At 33.9% G+C, this 21,907-nt stretch overlaps 1 protein-coding gene across 1 annotated transcript; it reads right to left on the minus strand.

Annotated features, from left to right (window-relative positions):
- Nucleotides 1-100: 100 nt before the first annotated feature.
- bnip2 (BCL2 interacting protein 2) lies at nt 101-21,558 on the minus strand. The gene is made up of 10 exons (XM_073831838.1): nt 20,715-21,558; nt 13,234-13,329; nt 11,348-11,421; nt 10,104-10,289; nt 6,810-6,992; nt 6,255-6,357; nt 3,400-3,531; nt 3,157-3,243; nt 2,964-3,062; nt 101-2,726 (listed from the first exon to the last, which is right to left on the minus strand). The coding sequence occupies exons 1-10, from the start codon at nt 21,074-21,076 to the stop codon at nt 2,636-2,638; spliced, it is 1,413 nt and encodes a 470-aa protein (XP_073687939.1). The 5' UTR covers nt 21,077-21,558; the 3' UTR covers nt 101-2,635.
- Nucleotides 21,559-21,907: the final 349 nt, after the last annotated feature.

Below are 21,907 nucleotides of genomic sequence, written 5' to 3' on the forward strand. Positions count from 1 at the left end.
ATATATATATATATATTATATATATATATATATATATATATATATATATATAATATATATATATATATATATATATATATATATATATATATATATATATATATATATATATATATATATATATATATATATAAACCACCCTGTGACTTTCCTGTTCAAATCCTTCACCATAAAGTCTGATTTACTAGCCTGGTCATACATACCATGCTAACAGCGGCAGAACTGAGAGGACAGAATGTCAGAATCTAAATCTGTTCATTTCAAACACAAGCAAGTTAGTGCATTTGGCCGAAAACATGAATGAAATTAATAACAGTTATTGGATGATTCAGACCATCATTCAAAGCTGCCTCTAAACAACATACTTCTCACAGACCCAAAACTCACTGCAGACTCTAAAATGTGTTGAATTAGAGCTAAATAAGTGTTCTAGCAAAAATTTCTGTATTTATGTACAGGGTTCGTACAGATATTGTAAAATGAAATTCCTGAACTTTCAAGGACTTTTCAAGCACTACTTTTGAATTTTTCTTATCAAACAATGTCTTCTCTTTCAAATTCTAAAAAAGATACATAGCTAAATAAAAATACAAAACAAAATGGCAAAAATAAAGTGAAGCACATGCAAATTATTACACTATTAAGTACACTGCACTTTTATTATACTAAAACCATGGTTATTCTTAAAGGTATTTGTATGTGTGTATATTTTTCTTCTTTTCTTTTTTTAATAACTGCCTTAATTGTCTGAGGTTTTCTACTGTTTAAGGAAAAAAAAAATCAGAAAAAAGATTCACCAAACAGCTCCAAAATTATAATTTGAATCAAATGATTCGTGATCCATGCTCCGAAATTCTGATCTAAAGCAAATGATTCACGATCCAAAGTTACAATCTGAATAATCATTTGCGAACCATCATTTCAGTTCAAGACACGGAGCGCAGATCGCGAATAATTTGACTTAGATCGAGACTTCAAATCGTGTATGTAAACATTCAATTCGCGAAATGATTCATGATCCCGTTCCACTCTAAATCAAATGATTTGTGATATGAAGTTCCCTTCTAAGAAAAATGATTCGCAAACCCGCTCCAAAGTCCCAATCTAAATTAAAAAAATTATTTGATTCGAATCATTCAATTGGCCAAATGATTCGCGGACTGCTCCGAAGTCCCAATCTAAATCAAATGATTCACAATCCAAAGTCCCGATCTGAATAATATCTTGCAAACCATCATATCAGACCAGGACTCAGAGTGCAGATTGTGAATAATTTGACTTAGATTGGAACTTTGCCTATCAGAAATCATTTGATTTAGATTGGGACCTCAAATCGTTTATCGCAAATCATTTGATTTGAAACCTTTGTAATTCGTGAAATGATTCACAAACTAAATCAAGATCTAAATCAAATAACTTGCGATACACGATTTTAAGTCCAATTCTCACAAAGTCAAATGATTCACAAACCCACTCTGAAGTCCCAAACTAAATCAAACGATTCATGCTTCAAAGTCCCAATCTGAATAATAATTTGTGAACCATCATTTTAGGTCAGGACTTAATAATTTTACTTAGATCGGAACTTCAAATTGTGCATCGCTAATCATTTGATTTAAATCATCAATTAGCAAAATGATTCACAAAACCGCTCCAATCTAAATCAGGTGATTTGCGATACACAAAGTTCCGATCTAAATCAAATGTTTTGCGATATGCAATTTGAAGTTCTAAGTCAAATGATTTGTGAATCCGCTCCAAAGTCCCAATCTAAATTAAATTATTTGGGATCCAAAATCTCGCTCTGAATAATTATTCGCAAACCATCATTTCAGATCAAGACTCGGAGGGCAGATCATTAATTATTTGACATAGATCAGAATTTTGCGAAATGCGAATCATTTGATTTAGATTCCAAACACAAAGTTCCGATCTAAATCAAATGATCTGCAATACACCATTTAAAGTCCAGTTCCAAGTCAAATGATTCATGATCCAAAGTCCAGATCTGAATAATAATAATAATTCGCAAACCATCATTTCAGATCAGGACGCGGAGCGCAGATCACAAATCATTTGACTTCTATCAGAACTTTGCATATCACTAATCATTCGATTTCCATTGGGACTTCAAATAGCAAATCATTTGATTTCAATCATTCAATACACAACATGATTCACAAACAAATTGCAATACGCAAAGTTCTGATCAAAATCTAATTATTTGTGATTCGTGATTTGAAGTCCTGTTCTAAGTCAAATGATTTGCGAACCTGCTCTGAAGTCCTAATCTAAATCAAATGATTTGCATTACGCAATTTGAAGTCCCGAACTGAAACAAATGATAAGTGATACACAATTTGATTGAAGCGCTTCAAAACATTAAATCGTTTTGCGACGCATTGGTTTAACACTTTTGCTTTGGAAATATGACATTGTGCTCAATTTAAAAAGTTAAAGTGCAGAGCAACAAAGCTGCATTTACAACAAATTATTATAGTTAGATGGCACACAGAAAGAATGTAGCATCTTGATGACAATCAAAGAAGAAAACAAGCTCAAAAAGCAACTTCTGGTCCAGTGACCAAGTGAACACTTAATAAAGCCAAATGATTAATTGTTAGTTTCGTGCAGTTCAGGCAAGGTCAACAGAGATACGGCAGGGATCTCCTGAATGAAAATACAGATACCTTTTATGTTTTTTCCTATTTTTTTCTTCGTCAAACCTTAGAGGAAAGGCAGGGAGAAGGGGTTAGGGCATAGAGAGTTTCTGACGATACCACAGCCAACAGCAGCTTTCAGTAAAATAGTTACAAAGCTGAAAATACTGCTGAGAGAGGAGAGCAGTATGAAAACTTCAGTACGAAAGGTAGTCATTTAGCACAGCTTGTCGTAAACTGATCAATTCCTTAAAAAAAGAAGCAGTAGTGCAGAAGGAAGAAGCTTATGAAAGGGATACTCACTGTTTAATGCAGTCTGGTATGGAAACGTACTCCATCGGGACAAGCTCAGCCAGGTCTGTCAGACTGTACACATACTTGATTTTCTGGCTAAATTTTGAGCTGTAATTAGATGTTCAATAATGCATTAATAAGGTCGCTGCAGGAAATCAGTTCATATTAAAATATATCTGAAGGGAACTAGAAAAAGTCTGACCTTATAAAAGGTTTTGTGAGGGCTAGGAGGGTGCGAATAAACCAGGACGGGTGCACAATTATCAATGATTTTAAATTCTTTCTTAATCTGCAACGGAACAATGTTGTGGGAATATAAAGTTACACTTTTTTAATGTTTAGAGTTTATACAATACACTGTATTTAAGTACAGTATTTAAGTAAGTAAATCAAAAGCACATATTTTTGTATTTGTGTTAGTAAATACTATCAATGAGATTCTCACCTTCGATCTATTTGCTGATAGCATTTTCTGAGCCATCCCACACTTGGCATCTTTCGGCGTGAAGTGGCTCCGTTCAGGTATACAATCATATAGTTTTCAGCTACAAGCAGTTCTAGAGTTCCTATGACATACCTAGAGTTCATAAGACACACAGAATGTTAGTTGCAAAACCATTTAAGGTTTGAGGCATCAGGGGTGTAGGGTGTTACATCAGAGTCAATGCTTCTAACAAACTCAAAAGGATTAGTTTAGCCAAAAATGAAAATCACCCTATGATTTACTCACCCTCAAGCCATCCTAGGTGTATATGACTTTCTTCTTTCAGACAAATACATTTGGAGTTATAATAAAAATGCCCTGGCTCTTCCAAGCTTTATAATGGAAGTTCCGATCTAAATCGATCTGAATAATGACTTCCGAACCTTCATTTCAGATCAGGACTTGGAGCGCGGATTGCCAGTCATTTGACTTAGATTGCAAATCATTTAATTTGAATCATTCAATTTGCAAATGATTAACAAACCCATTCCAATTTAAATCAAATAATTAGCAATACACACTTTGAAGTCCCGATCTGAATCAAATAAATCATGATACGAGAAGTTATGACCCAAATCAAATGATTTTCGATCCACGCTCTGAGGTTCCGATCCAAAGCCAAAGATTCGCAAATCCGCTTTGAAGTTCCAATCTAAATCAAATGATTCATGATTCACGATCTACGCTATGAAGTCCTGATTTGAATAATGATTTGCGAACCATCATTTCAGTTTCATCATTCAATTTCTGAGAGAAAACTGTTTACACCATTTTTCCCCAGATGTCTCGTACGGTTTTAAAGGGATCTTAACCAGATGTTCCACATGGAACATCACCAGAAATAAAAAACGGATGAAAGCAGCCACATAGAACTTGCTTGAAAAGATTGTTCATGATGTAAAAAAGTTTTTAGTTTTTGGCTGAGAATATTTTACATGCAATACACACTCTGAAGTCCCGATCTGAATCAAATGATTCACAATACGAGAAGTTATGATCTAAATTAAATGATTTGCGATCCACGCTCTGAAGTCCAAATCTGAATAATGATTTGCGAACCATCATTTTAGATCAGGACTTGGGAGCACGGATTGCAGTTCATTTGACTTAGATCTGAACTTTGCGTGTCGCAAAACATTTGATTTAGATTGGGACTTCAAATCGCGCATTGTCAATCATTTGATCTGAATCATTCAATTTGCAAACGTTTCACAACCCCATTCCGATTTAAATCAAATGGTTCACAATACATGCTCCGAAGTCCTGATCTGAATCAAATGATTCACAATACGAAAAGTTATGATCTAAATCAAATGATTTGCGATCCACGCTCTGAGGTTCCGATCTAAAGCAAAAGATACGCAAATCCGCTCCAAGTTTCAATCTAAATCAAACGATTCATGATTCATGATTCACGCTATGAAGTCCCGATCTGAATAATGACTTGCGAACCATCATTTCAGATCAGGACTTGGAGCACGGATCGCGAATCATTTGACTTGGATGTAATCATTTGATTTAGATTGGGACTTCCGATCTTAATCTAATGATTCGCCACATGAGATCTGAAGTGCAGATGATTCGCAATACGACTGGAACGCTTTGAAACTGTAAATCATTTTGCAGCACAATGGTTTAACTGATTCAGAAGCCCAGTTTCACCCATCACTACTTGCTTTTTTAAAGTCATTACAAGCGAAATGTCAAATGTTGAAATTCGAAAATGAATGGCTTTTTTAATTTGATCTGTTTTTTGCTAACGAATCTCTTGAAATTAATGATCGAAGTCAGGAATTTAAATAAATCCGAGCAGTTCCAGCGCAAGAGACTCAGTTGATTTGATTCATCTGTTCCTCTTTTCTGCCATGATTACACGACACTGTCAGTACTTGCTTAGCTCAATTGTTTTCTGAAATTAACTGACATAAGCGAAAAAAGGTATGTTTTTTGAATTGCGCTTATTTTGTGTGAAAAGATAGCCTGGCGAGCCAGACTTACATCAAGATGTTTAGTCTGGAAACTCTCCATAGACGCGGCTTACTCCGAGGGGCGGGATAAACGGTTGTCTCTCAAAATCCCTATGCACGCAATAGGATAGCGCTTCAACCAATCAGAGCAACGAAGAAGGTGACGTAGTCTAAGCTTTTTCCGTATCCAGTCGGCAAAACTCCAAACACATCTTCCTTTTTTAAAAATGACTTAAGTGCCGTTCTTTGCTCGTTTCTTAAAGAAAAACTTAACTCCAAGTCCTCCAGAGTCGCGGCCAAAGCCGATTCGAAAGACCGCTGTTCGACAGCTGCAGCCGCCATTCTTTGTTTTTCAAGTGGCAGCCGTCGCAACTCTGTCGTCATATGTTAAGCCCGCCCCGCCTACTCTATACGCGTTGTGATTGGCCTGACCCAATTTGGGTTTTTGCAGCTAGAAGGTCTATTGAGAGTGTCTAGACCCACCTGGCTGCAAAATAATTTTTGCTGCCGCTAGGGTGCGTCTAGATTTCTAGGCTAGTGAAAAGATGCACTTATTGACAAAATTAAACATCCATTGTCTTTCAATGATTCAAGCACTTTTCAAGTACCTCTTCAGTAACATTGCTATTTTCAAGAGTTTTCCAGGCCTTGAATTTCAAAAAGTTCAAGTACTTCAAGCACCTTGTACGAACCCTGCTACTAGCGATTTCTGAGAGAAAACTGTTTATACACCATTTCTTTCCCAGATGTTTTAGATGTCTCTTACTGTTTTAAAAGGATCTTGACCAGACGTTCCACATGGAACATCACCAGAAACAAAACGGATGAAAGCAGCCACGTAGAACTTACTTGAAAAGATTGTCCATGATGTATCTGTAATTTGGTTGATTGCTCTCAGGCATAAAGCAAACAGCAAAGACGATGATGGCATTCAGTCCATCTCCATAGTAACCTGTGAAAAGGGGAACCATGTTTGAAAGTGGCTACTGGCAAACATTTGAACATTAGTTTGCGTTTTTACAGCAATTACGCAAGTTGACTGATCCAATCCATCTGAATCAACAGCTCAGTCTGCGTAATTGTTCATTATACAACAGCATGCAAAAGAGGCATTTCGAATGAAAGCGACAGCTGTTGGATGGCAAAAGGGAGGGGGAGGAAGTGGAAAAGGAGGAAAGACAGATGGTAACAGGCTCCTGAGTCTGTGACATTCTAAATGAAAGTAGGGTGCTGTTATGTCGTGAGAAAGTAGCTAAATGCCAAAAAATGCTCTGAATGTTTTCAGTTTCACGCACTGACAATTTCGACCATGGATAAATTCACTTCCTGAATGGTGCAAACAGAAAATGTCCTTGTGTAGTTAACGCACAGGACACATTGGCATGACAAAGTGCGGTCACTGACCTCCATGGCTGATAACCCTTTTGTAGGGCTCAATGGCTTTCATGTCCACCCGGTGCTCCTGTTCTCCGATGCGAAAGACTCTCCAGCGACGGCCTTCCTCCCGTTCCTCGGTGCTGGTGAACTCCTGCACCGACTCCACTCCTTTACGCAGCAGGTCTGCGTTTTTGGGTTTCGGGAGGTCATCTGACAAGGGAAAAAACGTTTATTTTACTTAATATTTGTTATTTTTGAGTGCATGTACGCCGGTTTCTTTTAGGGTTCAGTTCAGTGACTGTATGTGCATTTATAAACCTCCTAGGAGCGCAAAACAAGGTACGAATGAAAACTCTGTGTACTGGCTTTTGTGTTAAAACAAGCAGCCAAACGAACGAGTAAACAAAAAAAATATTATATTATGTGTAATTAATTATTATAATGTGTACATCTCTATGATAGTCCTATATCGAAGCAAGCGTTTAGCACAAAAAGTGCTGATTTTTGGCCAAAAATTCCACGCTGATCACAACTTTTTTTTTCAATGGGACAATCGCAGAATTCATTAGAGGACCAATATTGAATCTTCTTTTTGTGTATGCAATGGGGCTGTCACTATCGATTTTTTTTTTTTTTGGTAATCGATTAATCGAGTAATCGGATAATTATAGAAAGACGTTTAATATATCATGCAGGGTTTAATATATCATAAATGGGTTTTAATATATCCAGCAGCCATGGAAAGCGGTCTAATAATGCGTTTATGAAGGCTCATCTGTGGAATACGCCACTTCTGTTATTTTGCCGGATACTCGACAGTCGAGGAACTTCGAGTACTTAAGGAAAATCGAGTACTCAAATTGAATTGAGAAAACGTGACAGCACTAGTATGCAATGTGTTTTTTTGTATGTGTGTTGTTGTTGTTGTTGTTTTTTCTTAAGTTCTTAACACAGTAGACAGTGAGGCAGCTATCTAGGTTTCGGAACACAGCTAATGCTAATACAACACTACATACATGCCAGTGCTAGTTTTCAAAGTATACTTGGTAAGTTTCTAACAGTTCATTATGAATAAGTTATAAGACGTAAGAACCCTTGTGAAAAAGTGCACTTAATTGTATTAAATGTGCACTTGTAGTGTACTTTAAATCTTAAAAGTACATTTATGTACTTGAGTGTGCTTAGAATAGAGTAAAATTTGATGACACAATTAAGTAAACTTTTAAATGTGCACTTAATGTCGTATTAAATGCTTTACTTTAAAGTACATTTTAAATTGTGTTTTAATAATGTTTTGTCGTAAAGTACACTTCTTGTATTGGCTAACATACTAAAGCAGTACTTGAGTATCATTTTAAATATTTTGTTTTCAACAAATTTTTATCTGCTTACCCCCAGGGCATCCAAGATGTAGGTGACTTTGTTTCTTCCGTAGAACACAAAGATTTTTAACTCAAACCGTTGCAGTCTGTCAGTCATACAATGTCAGTCAATGGGACCCACGGCTTTAAGAGTAAAAAAAAAAACACACACAGACAAAACTAAATCAAACCCTGTGGCTTGTGACGATGTATTGAGGTCTTAACAGATGAAACAATTGGTCTGTGCTAGAAACTGAACTGTATTTATATCATTTTTACCTCTGATCCATCGCAATGTCCAACTGTCTTGAGCGTGTTCACAAGGGCAAGCAACCATACAACGTCAATCAGGCTCAGGACAGTTGGACAGTTGTTTCGTGTCTTAAGACCTCAATGTATCGTCACGAGCTGCAGGGTTTAATTCGGTTTTGTCTGTGTATGTTTTTTTGACTCTCAAAGCCATGGATCCCATTGACTGCCATTATATGACCCACAGACTGCAACGGTTTGAGTTAAAAATCCTTGTTTGTGTTCTACTGAAGAAACAAAGTCACCTTCATCTTGGATACCCTGGGGGTAAGCAGATAAACATTACATTTTCATTTTTGGGTGAACTATCCCTTTAACTGTAGTGTGGGTATTCAATATTATAATTTAAATACAATTTATATAATACATAATAATTTATAATTTAATTCAAATGTAAAACATTTGAAATGCACTAAATTGCAGTTTTATAAATGTATTTAAATACACAACATGTACATTTGAAGAGAAATGTAATTAAAGGATTAGTTCACTTCCAGAATAAAAATTTGACAATTTACTCACCCCCATGTCACCCAAGATGTTCATGTTGTTTTTTCTTTAGTCAAAAAGAAATTAAGGTTTCTGAGGCAAACACTGCAGGATTTTTCTCCATAAAGTGGACCTCAATGGGGATCAACGGGTTGAAGGTTCAAACTGCAGTTTCAATGCAGCTTTAAAGGGAACTACACAATCCCAGCCAATGAACAAGGGTCTTATCTAGCAAAACAATCAGTCATTTTCAAAAATATATACTTTTGATCCACAAATGCTCAACCCGTTGGCCACCATTGAAGTCCACTATATGGAGAAAAATCCTGGAACGTTTTCCTCAAAAACCTTAATTAATTTTTTCTAAAGAAAGAACAACATGAACATCTTAGATGACATGGGGGTGAGTAAATTATCAGGAAGGTTTTATTCAGGAAGTGAACTAATCCTTATATCCGTATATTTTAGATATTTGTCAGCACTTTTAGCAGAACGAGTATAATGACATTACATATAAATTTGTACTAAACTTACCCTCTTAAGTATCATTTCCCTAAAAAAGTGTGCTTAAACATCTTAAAATGCAATTCTATTTCACAATGAAAGGCTGTTTTGACCTTTAGATTCACAAAATATAATCAGGACACCAAAATGAGGCTGATTAACAGAATCAAATCTGATGAGATTGGAGGGAAAACCATGCACAAATCAAAATCCAACCATCAACATTCTCCAAACACAAAAACAATGGACAACGTCTGATTTGTAGTGCCATATCATCTCATATCATACCACACCACAGGGTGATATCGCAAAAAAGTAAATGAAATCAATGCTGTAGGACTTGATCAGGGAGTAAAACATCCAGTCAGGTAACCTTACCACAAACCGCAGGCCAGTGGCCTGTCGCAAACCAATGAGAAGAAACAATCCTTCCAGGACAGAGAGAAGAGAGCAGCGGGACAGAAAAAACAAAACAAGAACACATAATACGTTTAACTAAGAGTTATTACACAAAGCCGGTCCATGAAAAGATCTCTGTAATGTTAGTGAGCAAGGATGGCTTGAATGGCTGCAAAATGACTAATTAATCAGATTAGTTGCCGTTAGGGATTACGCAATGTTAAACCATTAACATTTAAAGCTTAAACCACAGTCATACCTTCCCATTCGAACTCGTTGCTGTTGTCTGAAGGGGTGTCTATATCATCCAGGTCCAGTTCTGTACTCTCATCCAGCTCATCTGACAGGACCGAACCCTCACTGTGGTCTAGGTTTAAACTGATGTCTGGAGCCAAAAGCTTCTTTTTGGTTTTCTTTGCACTGTTTAGTCCGTAAGACTGTGAAGCTGCAATTAAAACATATATGATCACAATGATTCCTAAGCATATTGATAAATGTAGCAAATGTATACAGTGCCTTGCAAAAGTATTCATACCCCTTCATTTTTTTTTTTCACATTTTGTTTTGTTGCAGCATTACCTTAAACTGCTTTAAATGAGTTTTTCCCCACATCAATTTACACTCCATACACCATAATAATGACAAAGCAAAAATCAGATTTGCAAATTTTACAAATTTATTAAAAATAAACCACTGAAATAAGTACATTGCATAAGTATTCATACCCTTAACTCAGTACATAGCTGAAGCACCTTTACAGCCTCAAATCTTTTTGGGTATGATGTGACAAGCTTTGCACATCTGCATTTGGCAATTATCTGCCATTCTTTGCCTTACCTTTTCACCTCTCAAGCTCTGTCAGCTTGGATGGGGACTGGCAGACATTTTCTAGAGTCCTAGTTGTTCCAGTCGTCTTCCATTATGGATAATGGAGGCTACATGCTTCTGTGAACCTTCAATGCAGCAGATTTTTTTCTGAACTCTTCCCTAGATCATTGCCTTAACACAAGTCTGTCACTGAGCTCTACAGGCAGTTATCTTGACCTCAGGACTTGGTTTTTGCTCTGATATGCATTTTCAGCCGTTAGACCTTTTCTGAGAGGTGTGTGCCTTTCTAAATCATACTCATTCAAATGAATTTGCCACAGTTTAACTCCACTCGAAGTGTAGCAACATCTAGAAGCAATATGAATGCTCCTGGGCTAAATTTCGAGTGTCCCAGAAAAGGGTATGAATACTTTTGCAACGGGAGCTTTTCAGTTTTTTATTTTTAATAAATTTGCACAAATGTTAAAAACCTATTTTTTGCTTTGCCATTATGGAGTAGGGAGTGTATATTGATGTGGGAAAAGAAGTAATTTAAAGTAGTTTAACATAAGGCAGCAACAAAACAAAATGTGAAAAAAATGAAGGGGTATGAATAATTTTGCAAGGCACTGTATAACTGTCTTTATATATTCTGTATGTTTGAGTATATCTGTCTTCTACTATATCTAGGCTTACCAGGTGCTCCTTCACTAGAAGAGCCGGTGAAAAGCTCATCATCAAGATGCATATCTTCCTCTTCTGGGAGTGGTCTAGCAACCCAAATAAAACACATTCAATCTTTTCGTAATAGAAATTAGAATCTGGAGTAATTTAAAACAGATTTTTTTTTTTTTTTTATGCATTATTATATGGTCACATCACAAATGTAAGTTCACTACTTTACAACTACTTTAAAGTATAACTGTTTTGAGCCTTTTGGTATTAACTTGGATATTTTATATGAAGCAGCTATTTTTGCTCTGATGCCAGACTTACTTATTTGTTATGAATAATCTAAAATCCAATTAATAATCTAATCTAAAAAAAAATGTGTGGTTTACACACAAAAAAAAAACATATTTCCCTTGCTCTAAATTAAATAAATATTAAAAAGCATATTTATTAGTGCAGATATTTATTTTCTAAATTAAAAAAAAGAGAGAAAATATATATATAAATAAATCAAATGAGATGGCACACCTTTTGTTTGGTAATTTCATGATCTTCAATAATTATGTATTTTTTATTTTTAATTACTTGATTTATATTAAACGAATATATTACATTAAAATATGTTAATATCATTTTATAAATAATCCGTTTCTGCAATACATCATTTTAACTGGAAATTTAACCCAAAACATTTTAAGTATGATTTTTTTAATTATTTCTCTTATTAAACTCAAGGCTGTATTTATTTGAACAAAAAATACAGTAAGAACATCTATTAAACTACTTTGTATTTTTATACATTTCAAACTGTAATATTGTGAAATAATACTACAATTCATAAAAAAAAACCTGTTTTCTATTTTTATATATTCCAATCCGTAATACTGTAAATTACAATTTTCAAAAACCTGTTTTTTATATATATTTCAAACAGTGATACAGCCAAATGTTACAATAAAAAAAGGTTTTCTACTTGAATATATTTTAAACCGTAATTTGTGAAATATTACTAAAAATTAAAAAATATATATTTCAAACTGCAATATTGCGAAAAAATTACTACAATAAACAAAACCATTTTTCATTTTAATATTTCAAATCGTAACATTGTGAAATTATATTATAGTTAAAAAGTTTTCTATTTTAATATATTTCAAACCATAATATTGTGAAATATTATAATTAGAAAATATAAAAAATGTATTTAAAAAAATATTCTCTTTTAACATATTTTACACCGTAACATTGTGAAATATGATTACAATAAATACTGTTTTCTATTTTAATATTTCAAACCTTAATACTGCGAAACATTTTTAATGAATTTTTTTTTCTATTTTAATATAATTCAAACCATAATAGTAAATATCATTTCAATTTTAAAAACAAATGTTTTCCACGTTTTCCAACCGTAATATTGTGAAATATTACAGTAAAAAACGTTTTTTTATATTATACTTCAAACTGAAATAACATTAACATATTTTAAATATATTAAAATCAGTTTTCTTTTCAAATATATTTTAAAATGTAATTTATTCTTGTGATGAAATGCTGAATTTTCAGCATCATTAATCCACTCTCCAGTGTCACATGATACATCAGAAATCATTGCTGATTTGATGCTCAAAACAGTTCCTATTATTATCAACATTGAAAACCGTTACATTGCTTAAACATTTAGATTCTTTGATAATTTAAAAAAATGTTCAACAGAACCTTTTTTTTTTTTAAATAGCAATTTGTGACAATGTTTCTAATATTACTCTTATAATAATTTAACAAATTAATTTAATGACTCCAAACTTTGAGTGTAGTGTATTCTGAAACATTTAAAAACAAAACAAAAAAACACCCATTTTGATCATATTACCCATCTGCTACCACACACACATACAGTAACAGCCTACCTGGGGAAGTCCTCATCTTGCCACTCCTCCTTTAGCTCCACCCCTTCCATTCTCAGACGTGCCTCTGTGGTATCAACCGACTCCTGGTGCTCAAAACTAAAAGATAAAAAAAAAAGAATAAATCCCTAAACAACTGGGTTTTTTTTTTGGTTTTTTTTTTATAACAACCTTAGTTCATAACATGATATTCACTCACTAAAAAAACCAATACATCCGAGTGAAAAGAGTCCAAATCCGATACTGGCGGATAGTCACTCATCACAGATCTACAAACTTTTGTCGTTATTGAGAAATGGCTACAAAGAGCTTCGAAACTGCCTAATAAGACCACTGAACATTAGTCTATCACATTTTAGGATGTAAAATAATCTATATGGGCCTCTTTGGTACGTTAATCTCCAAAACAAAGGCATGTAAACTCCTTTATACACATTTAGTTCTGTTACATACGAGATAAGCTCTTTTACAAATGGAAGTCGGTGAAGGGGTTTCACCTTCTTCGGGGAAAGATTTGGGTGGTGACTCTGGAAAGGCCTGAAATTCTTGGAGTGTGTTCAAAGTTCAACATTTTCACCGTAAAGAACAAACTCACTCTAATTTCTTAGAAACAGAGGAGATTAGGACGCCCTCTTGCTAGAACTAAAGTCATTTCACAGCGAGATCATTGGAAGAGCGGGACACTCCTCAAGACCAAAGAATGGGTAAAAAACCTATTACTAAACACTAGATCCAATGTTTGAATACATCGATAAATTACACTTGAACAGAAATCTCAAAAAACTAAAGTCATCCACACAAGCTGTGCTCAAACTCAGTGTCATTTTAGTATTATTTATGTTATTGTAACATTTATTAATATTCTAAATTACCTTTTAATGTAATATTTTCAGTTTTTATTTTAACTTAATTAACTATTGTAATTTTTATGAAAATATTTTAGTGTTTGCTTTATAATATTTCTATTATACTTTATTTTTATTTCAGTTTTAGTAGTTTTCATATTAAAACCTATTTTATTCCACATAGTTCCAAATTTTTCCTTTAACATCTATACTTTAGTTTTTTATTTAAAAAATGTAAAAAAAAAAATTACATAAAAGTGCCAAGTATTAAGTATCAGGAACTAACAATAGAATTCATTAACCTCGATTAATTATAATAAAAAAAAAATATATGTTAAATTTAACTTGAAACGTATGCAAGCCTGTTTCCATCACTGAATAAAAAATTAAAATAAAAAAAGGTAATTGCGACTTCTCACAATTCTGAATTTTTCCTCGCAATTGCAAATGTACATCTCGCAATTCTTTTTTTGTCAGATTTGCATAATACAAACACAATTTTACAATTTTTTTTCTGTGAAAAATTGTTGTGAGATAGAAATAAACTCACATTTCTAAGAAATGCAATGAAAAAACTCAATTGCAAGATTTTAACTTGCAATTCAGACGAATAAAGTCATTATTCTGAGTAAAAGTCTGAATTGCGAGATCTAAAACTGACAATTCCGACTTTTATCAGAATTGCCAGTTTGTCAATTTTTTACTTTATTTCTCTCAATTACGGGTTTTGATCTCAATTCTGACTTTATTTCTCGCAAACACAAGTTTATTTCCCACTATTCTGACTTCATAACTCGCAATTACAAGTTTATATGATGCAAGTTTTGCAAGTTTAAAAAAAAAGTCAGAATTGTGAAGACAAAAAGCCAGAATCGCAATTCTAACTTGATTTTCTCGTAATTGCTTGGTTTGATCTCAATTTTTCTTGTGAGCACGAGTTTATATCCTGCTATCCTTTCTAACTTATAACTCGCAATAATGAGTTTATATGATGCAACTCCAAAAAAAAAAATCACCATTGCAAGTTTACATCTCGCAATTCTGACTTTATAACTCGCAACTGCAAGTTTATATCATGCAATTCTGAGTAAAAAAGAATAGCAAGTTTATACCTCAATTTTATACCGCAATTCTGAGAAAAAAAGAATTGTTTATATCCCGCTATTCTGACTTTATAACTCACAACTGCAAGTTTATATCTCAATTCTGAGAAAAAAAAAGTCAGAATCGCAATTCTGACTTAATTTCTCGCAACTGCTGGGTTTGATCTCAATTTTTCTTGCGAACGCGAGTTTTTATCCCGCTATTCTTTCTAACTTACGACTCGCAATTATGAGTTTTTATAATGCCAATTCAAAAAAAAAAAAAAAAAATCACCATTGCAAATTTACATCTCCCAATTCTGACTTTATATCTAGCAACTGCAAGTTTATATTTTGCAATTCTGAGAAAAAGTCAGAATTGCAAGTTTCTCACTTCTGAGAAAAATAAGTTAGAATTGAGAAAAATCATAATTCTGACTTTATTTCCTGAAATTGCAGGGTTTGATCTCAATTCTGACTTTAGAACTTTAGAAGTTTATGTAAAAAAAAGAAATGCAAGTTTAAGTCTCTATTGTGAGAAAAGTCAGAATTGCAACTCTGACTTAATTTCTCGCAAGCATGAGTTTATATCTCGTTATTCTGACTTTATAACTTCCAATTATGAGTTTATATGATGCAATTCTGAGAAAAAGTCAGAATTGCAAGAGAAAAGTCAGAATCGCAAACGCAGGGTTTCATCTCAATTCTGACTTCATATTATAACTCACAACTGCAAGTATATCATGCAATTCTGAGAAAAAGTCAGAATTGCGAGAAAAAAATCAGAACCACAATTGCAGGGTTTGATCTCAATTCTGACTTTATTTTTTTGCAAGCATGAGTTTAAATCTCGCTATTCTGATTTATAACTCGCAATTTTGAGTTTATATTAGGGCTGGGCGATTTGGCCTAAAATCAAAATCCTGATTAATTGAACATTTTAACTCGATTACGATTAATGAACGATTATTTTATTTATTTATTTATTTATTTGCCCTCATAGTTCACTGACAAGTTTTGTACACTAAATATGCTCACATATTACAAGTGAGAGATTTTTGAATGAAGGGTGCATTACTTGATTTTAAAATAATTGAAGGAAACACACACTATCTACTATCTATGATTATTTATTGAACATCAATGTTGAACAACTCAAATTAAAGCACACATTGCCTAAAACGAACAGTCACTTTTGTTCTTGTAAAAAAAGTAAAAATAAATAACTAGCACTTTTGCAAACAAAATAAATTATTTGCAATGTTTTTCTTATGAAAAGTAGAAAATAAGCAATATCTCTTCTAAATAAAATAACTCTTGTATATCCTGTAAATAATATTTTAAACAGTGCATTTCTTTTCTATGATTAATTATTGAACATCAAGGTTGAACAACTGAAATTAAAGCACACATTGCTTAAAACGAAAAGTTACATTTTTCTTATAAAAAGTGAAGCCAAAATGTGTCCAAATGACGGAGACTGCGTTTTTCTTTGGTACAAGCTGCTCTTGTTGCTAAGTTGTCTCAGTGTTTAAGCTCTCCATGCTCGACATGTCGGCGGAATAACGTAACGTAACGGGGTCACGTGACTCCACACGCGGTAGTGTAGTGAAAAGTAGTGAAAGTAACCTGGAAAAATTTGATCGATTATAGGTTCTGAATGTCGATTTCGATTACTTTTCGATTAATTGCACAGCCTTAGTTTATATGACACAATTCTAAAAAAAACTTTATAACTCGCAATTGCACATTTTAATCATGAAATTCTGAGAATTGCAAGTTTACATCCCACAACATGAAATAATGTTAACTCATAGAACCTTACTGTAAAGTGTTACCATAAAAATGTCATTACTTTCAGTAATTTTAATATTAACAAAAACAATCAGATTAACCAATCAAGCTCCAGTTCATCTGTCCCACATCGTATTCAACCAAAAATAAATTTCTAAGTAAAACTGTAAAACTGACTACTCCCATCAACCTGTTATTTGTGTGTGTGTTTTGTGTGTGTACAGGCTGTTATGTCTTCTGATTTTAATGAATGAGGCTCAGCAAAGGAGTCATTCATCCACCAGCTGTTTAGTCATTTCAAAGAGAGGCTGGCACTCAGATGTGAGACACTGGTTAACTGTGGATGGAACCTAATTGCCATGCCATCCATGTGGTATCAGTCATACTCCTCGAGGGGGAAAGTCTGTCGCTCTTTACGCCACCCTCCCTACAAGAGATCTGCAACAGTTCACACTGTCGTGTCATGGGACACAACACCGCATGTATTACATAAACACAAAAGAAGACCTTTCAACAGATTTTGTCCATACAATGAACCTCAATGGGGTCCAAAACAACTTCAGACTCCACTGACTTTCACAGTACAAAAACAACTTTAAATATCGTCTTTTGCGTTCATGACATGAGATTGAGAAAATTACGTTTTTCATTCTTAGGTAAAATATGGCATTATAAAGCAGAATCATAGACTTAAACTTAATGTAGTACTTAATAAAAGTGTCATACATAATTATTTAGAGAAACTATGTACACACCTCTAGTCTAAGTAGATGACTGAATAGTCTGTACACGCCTAGGGACTGTTATACACCTGCAGGCGTATGTTTTGCATGCCACCACACCCTACGGTAAGAGACAATAACGGCACACAAACAAAAGGTGCTTCACGAATAGGGTGTCAAATAAAGTCAGAAAGTTATACAACATGAAAATCTAACTTTGTTCATGTTTAAGTGCTATAATCGGGTCTCTAGTGCATCTACCAACCTAGAAAATGTAAAAAGGACAACCCAGTAACTTTGTCTTGGTAAGCCTTTTTCTGCAAACGTGTGAAAAAACGAGCCGCTCAGATTTCACTCCCCCAGTGACATAGGAAGGGGTTTTCACAAAAGTTCAAAAGTTCGAGCAAAGCTTGTTAACTCTTCTCTTGTTGGCTGCACAGATGAGCACAGAACACTTTTTAGAGTCCCAGCCTCAGAGCAGACCAGGAAGCTAGAAAGTAGATTTATTAATTAATTAATTATTAATTATAAATATGTTGCTGCCACGCAGATCTAATATAAACATGCAATTTCTTTTCCAGCTGTTTACCTTCACAGACATAACAGACTGTTTTATTTAACTCAAGTGTGTTTTTTAACATAAACTTGTGTGTATTTGACAGTTTAAGCGCAATAAGACATGAAAGATAACATTTTGTATTCACATGCTGTGTGATAGACGCTTTCTGTGCGCGTGCTTCAGATAACCTTATATCCGAAGTTTAAACTGATATGGCCTTAAAATTTTTGTGCAATAAACATAAGCAAAATCAAATAGATGTTGTTTAGTAGTCCTATTCTCGAAAAGGAGGCAAGGAGCAGCAGCTCATTTGCATTTAAAGAGAAATGCATGAAGACACTGTGTTTTTGCTTCCACTCAAAATAGACAAAAATGATTTAATAAATGATCAGTGGGTATTTTGTAAAAAGAGGCATAATAGGTCTCTTTTAAACAAATGTTCTTAAAAAAAATGTTCTTATCTTTAGAAAATTTTTAGCTGTTTTTTTTCTATTCATTTTCTATTAAGTTTTCAACCCTGTTTGCACTGGTTTGTCTCTAAAAACACTTGATTTGCGGGGGTTCAGTGATTTCTTTAGCAATACAATTAAATGAACATTAAAATTAAACAATACATTTCCAAAAATGGGTTATTTTCATATCGTTTACAAGCTATTATAACATGTACCAATATTTCAAAGCAGCTTTTATTAGTTTTGTTTAAGTTTGTTGTGTGTTATATGCCGTCTTCAGTTTCTTTCAAATATTTCTATATAGCTTTCATTTATTTTTAGGCTTTAGTTTTAGTAAATTTAATACTGCAACTAAGTAAACTTATTTTCAATTAACTGCAAAAGACAACATTTCCAATTTTAAGTTTTTAAGTTCAGGTTTTATCTAATATTTATATTAAGTTACTTCAGCTTTATTTCAATTAATGAATATCAGTCTTTTTCCTTAAAATTAGACTTTATAACTAGTGAGTTTATATCTCACAATTCCAAAAAAAAAAAAAAAAAAAAAAAAAAAGTCTGAATTCCGATTCCGAAAATCTGAATTGAGAGTTCAGTGTAAGTTTATATCACACAACTCTAGGAGGAAAAAAGTCAGAATTGCGAGTTTATATCTTGCAATTCTGACTTTATAACTCGCAAGTTTATTTAGAGATAAAAACTCGCAACTGCAAGAAAAAAAGTCAGAATTGCGAATATAAATCAGAATTTGAAGGAAAAAAAAAACTCTGAACCGCGAGGAAAACAAAGTCACAACTGCGAGTTTTAATCTCTCATTTGTGAGTTTACATCACGCAACGCTGAGAAAAAGTCAGAATTGTGACTTTATATCAATTGCGAGTTTATATCTCACAATTCTGACATTATATGTATAATTGCAAGTTTGTATCACGCAATTCTGAGAAAAAAGTTGCAGAACTATGAGATGTTGCAATTGCAACTTGCAATTGCAAGAAAAAAAGTTGCAATTGCAAGAAAAAAAGTCAGAATTGTGACTTTATGTCCCACAATTCGGACTTTTAACTCGCATTTGCGAATTTATATCACAATTCTGAGAAAAAGTGTCAGAATTGCGAGATGTAAACTCACAATAGAGAAAAAAAAGTCAGAATTACGATATAAACTCCCAACCGCGAGGGGAAAAAAGAGAGAATTGCGAGATACAAACTCGCAATTGTGAGAAAAAAAAAGTCATTCCAAGATTTCTGAGAAAAAGTAAGAATTGCAATGTAAAAAAAATGAGAATCGTGAGAAACAAACCCGCAACTGCAAGAAAAAAAATCTGAATTGCGATATAAACTCTTTAACCGCAAAGAAAAAAGACAGAATTGTGAGTTTTTATCTTGCAAATCTGATTCTGTAACTCACAATTGCTAGTTTATATTTCACAATTCTGACTTTATAACACGTAACTGCAAGTTTATCACAATTCTGACTTTATAACATGTAATTGCAACATGTTATTTGTGTTTTTTTATCATAAAACAATATAATGAACTCAATGTCATATTTCAACAGATTGGATTAGCATAACTATATTGTTTAGGATTTTAAGTGTTGATACAGTCTAAAGGAGGAAGTCCTCTGAGGTAGAATAGGCCAAAATCAACAGTATGAAGTTAAAAACATCTTAATGATGGATTTGTTTCTTACAAACATGCAGCTTTTCACTTCACAAGATGTTAATTGATGGACTGGAGTTGTGTGGATTATTTTTGGATTACTGTGATGTTTATCATCAGCAAATTTTCATTTTTGCCTGAACTATTCATTTAAGAAATCTGATTCATCTAAAGCTAGTTATTTGTCTTGCTGTCAGTTTCGTATTAAATAATAGTTCATCAAACTTATACCTCTCCCAACAAAACCATTGTTTTTTTCCTCAATTTACCACCAAAACTAGTCATGGAAAACCAAAGAATGTGTCAGTGACAGTCTTGAAACATAGTGTAGACAGTTTTGTTTTGAGACACAAACAGTGTTACCATTACCTTCCATTGTGTTCAGCAGCCGGTGAAGAGAGTGTTTGCGCTGCTCGCACAGGAGTTGAAGTCCTCACGCCTTGTTTTTGTCTATTGTCTGGAGTTTCTGCTTCCTGCGGCGGATCTCCTGTTCGTGTGGGACTGTCTCCATTCGCCAGTGAATTCCCTGTTATGGAGTCCTGAGGTAGTTCTTCCCCAGAATGAACCGATGATGATGAAGATAACGATAACGGGCTACTTATATTTCGGTTTTCTTGAGTCTCAGATGTCCGGCTGGGTGTGTCTGATTCGGGATTACTTTTGTTGGCGTTCAGATCACTCGAGTCTCTCTGGTTTGAGACTTCTTCAGTCGCTATTACATCTGTGGCCATGATCGATGACGGCTGATGTGTGATCGATTATAATCGACCAGCAAACAAATGAAACAAACACAATCCTTTGCACGAAAAACAAACCTTGATATTCAAACAATAACGACTTCACATAGTATTTGACATCTCTGATTAATATTAATATTTACAATAAATCGCGTTTAAAAAATACTAGGATTTATGTGGCTACAAAGTATGTTGCAAAACAATCTTGCCCTTTTAAGTCCCCGATGAGCGCGAGGCCAGCACTGCGCAGTCAGTCCCTTTTCCTCTCCTGCTTCCTTCCTACAGCACAACTGCTGTCAGTTTAACACATAAAACGGTGAGAAATCCGTGTCGATCATACGTGGAAACAACATTTAAAATAGTCAATAACGGTCTAGAGGGCAGGTTTAACAGCTGACAAACTCCGCAGACCCATCTCATCTGTTGCTTTCACCGGCCGTCATTCTTCTTTTGGAAGTGTCGGGTGGTGAACTGAGGTGAAGTCTGACTCGATAATACACTCAACTTCCTGTCACAATGTTGATCTTATTCAAAATAAAAGTCCACCGGTTAACGTTACTTAATTAAAAGTCACGAATGACTAGTAGAAGTATACCAGTTTTTCTTCTCACCAAGCCTGCATTTATTTGATCAAAAAAGGGCAAAAGCAGTAATATTGCGAAATATTTTTACTATTTAAAATAACAGCTTTTTATTTTAATATGTTTTAAAATGTAATTTTCTTCCTGTGATCAAAGCTTCATTTTCAGCATCATTAGCCTACTCTACAGTAGTCAACATTTGTAGTGGATCAAAAAAAAGTTCAACAAAGTTGTCCTAAGACAA

This window comes from Garra rufa, chromosome 25 (genome assembly GCF_049309525.1).
Source record: "Garra rufa chromosome 25, GarRuf1.0, whole genome shotgun sequence".
Taxonomy (NCBI): domain Eukaryota; kingdom Metazoa; phylum Chordata; class Actinopteri; order Cypriniformes; family Cyprinidae; genus Garra; species Garra rufa.

What these genes read in the sequence shown, in the direction of transcription:
- bnip2 (XM_073831838.1), bottom strand. Translation starts at nt 21,076, where the DNA reads ATGGCCACAGATGTAATAGCGACTGAAGAAGTCTCAAACCAGAGAGAC. An exon ending in AAGGGTTATCAGCCATGGAG is followed by an intron (nt 6,358 to 6,809) that starts GTCAGTGACCGC and finishes CCCTTTTCACAG; the next exon opens with GTTACTATGGAGATGGACTG. An exon ending in ATCATGGACAATCTTTTCAA is followed by an intron (nt 3,532 to 6,254) that starts GTAAGTTCTACG and finishes TATGAACTCTAG; the next exon opens with GTATGTCATAGGAACTCTAG.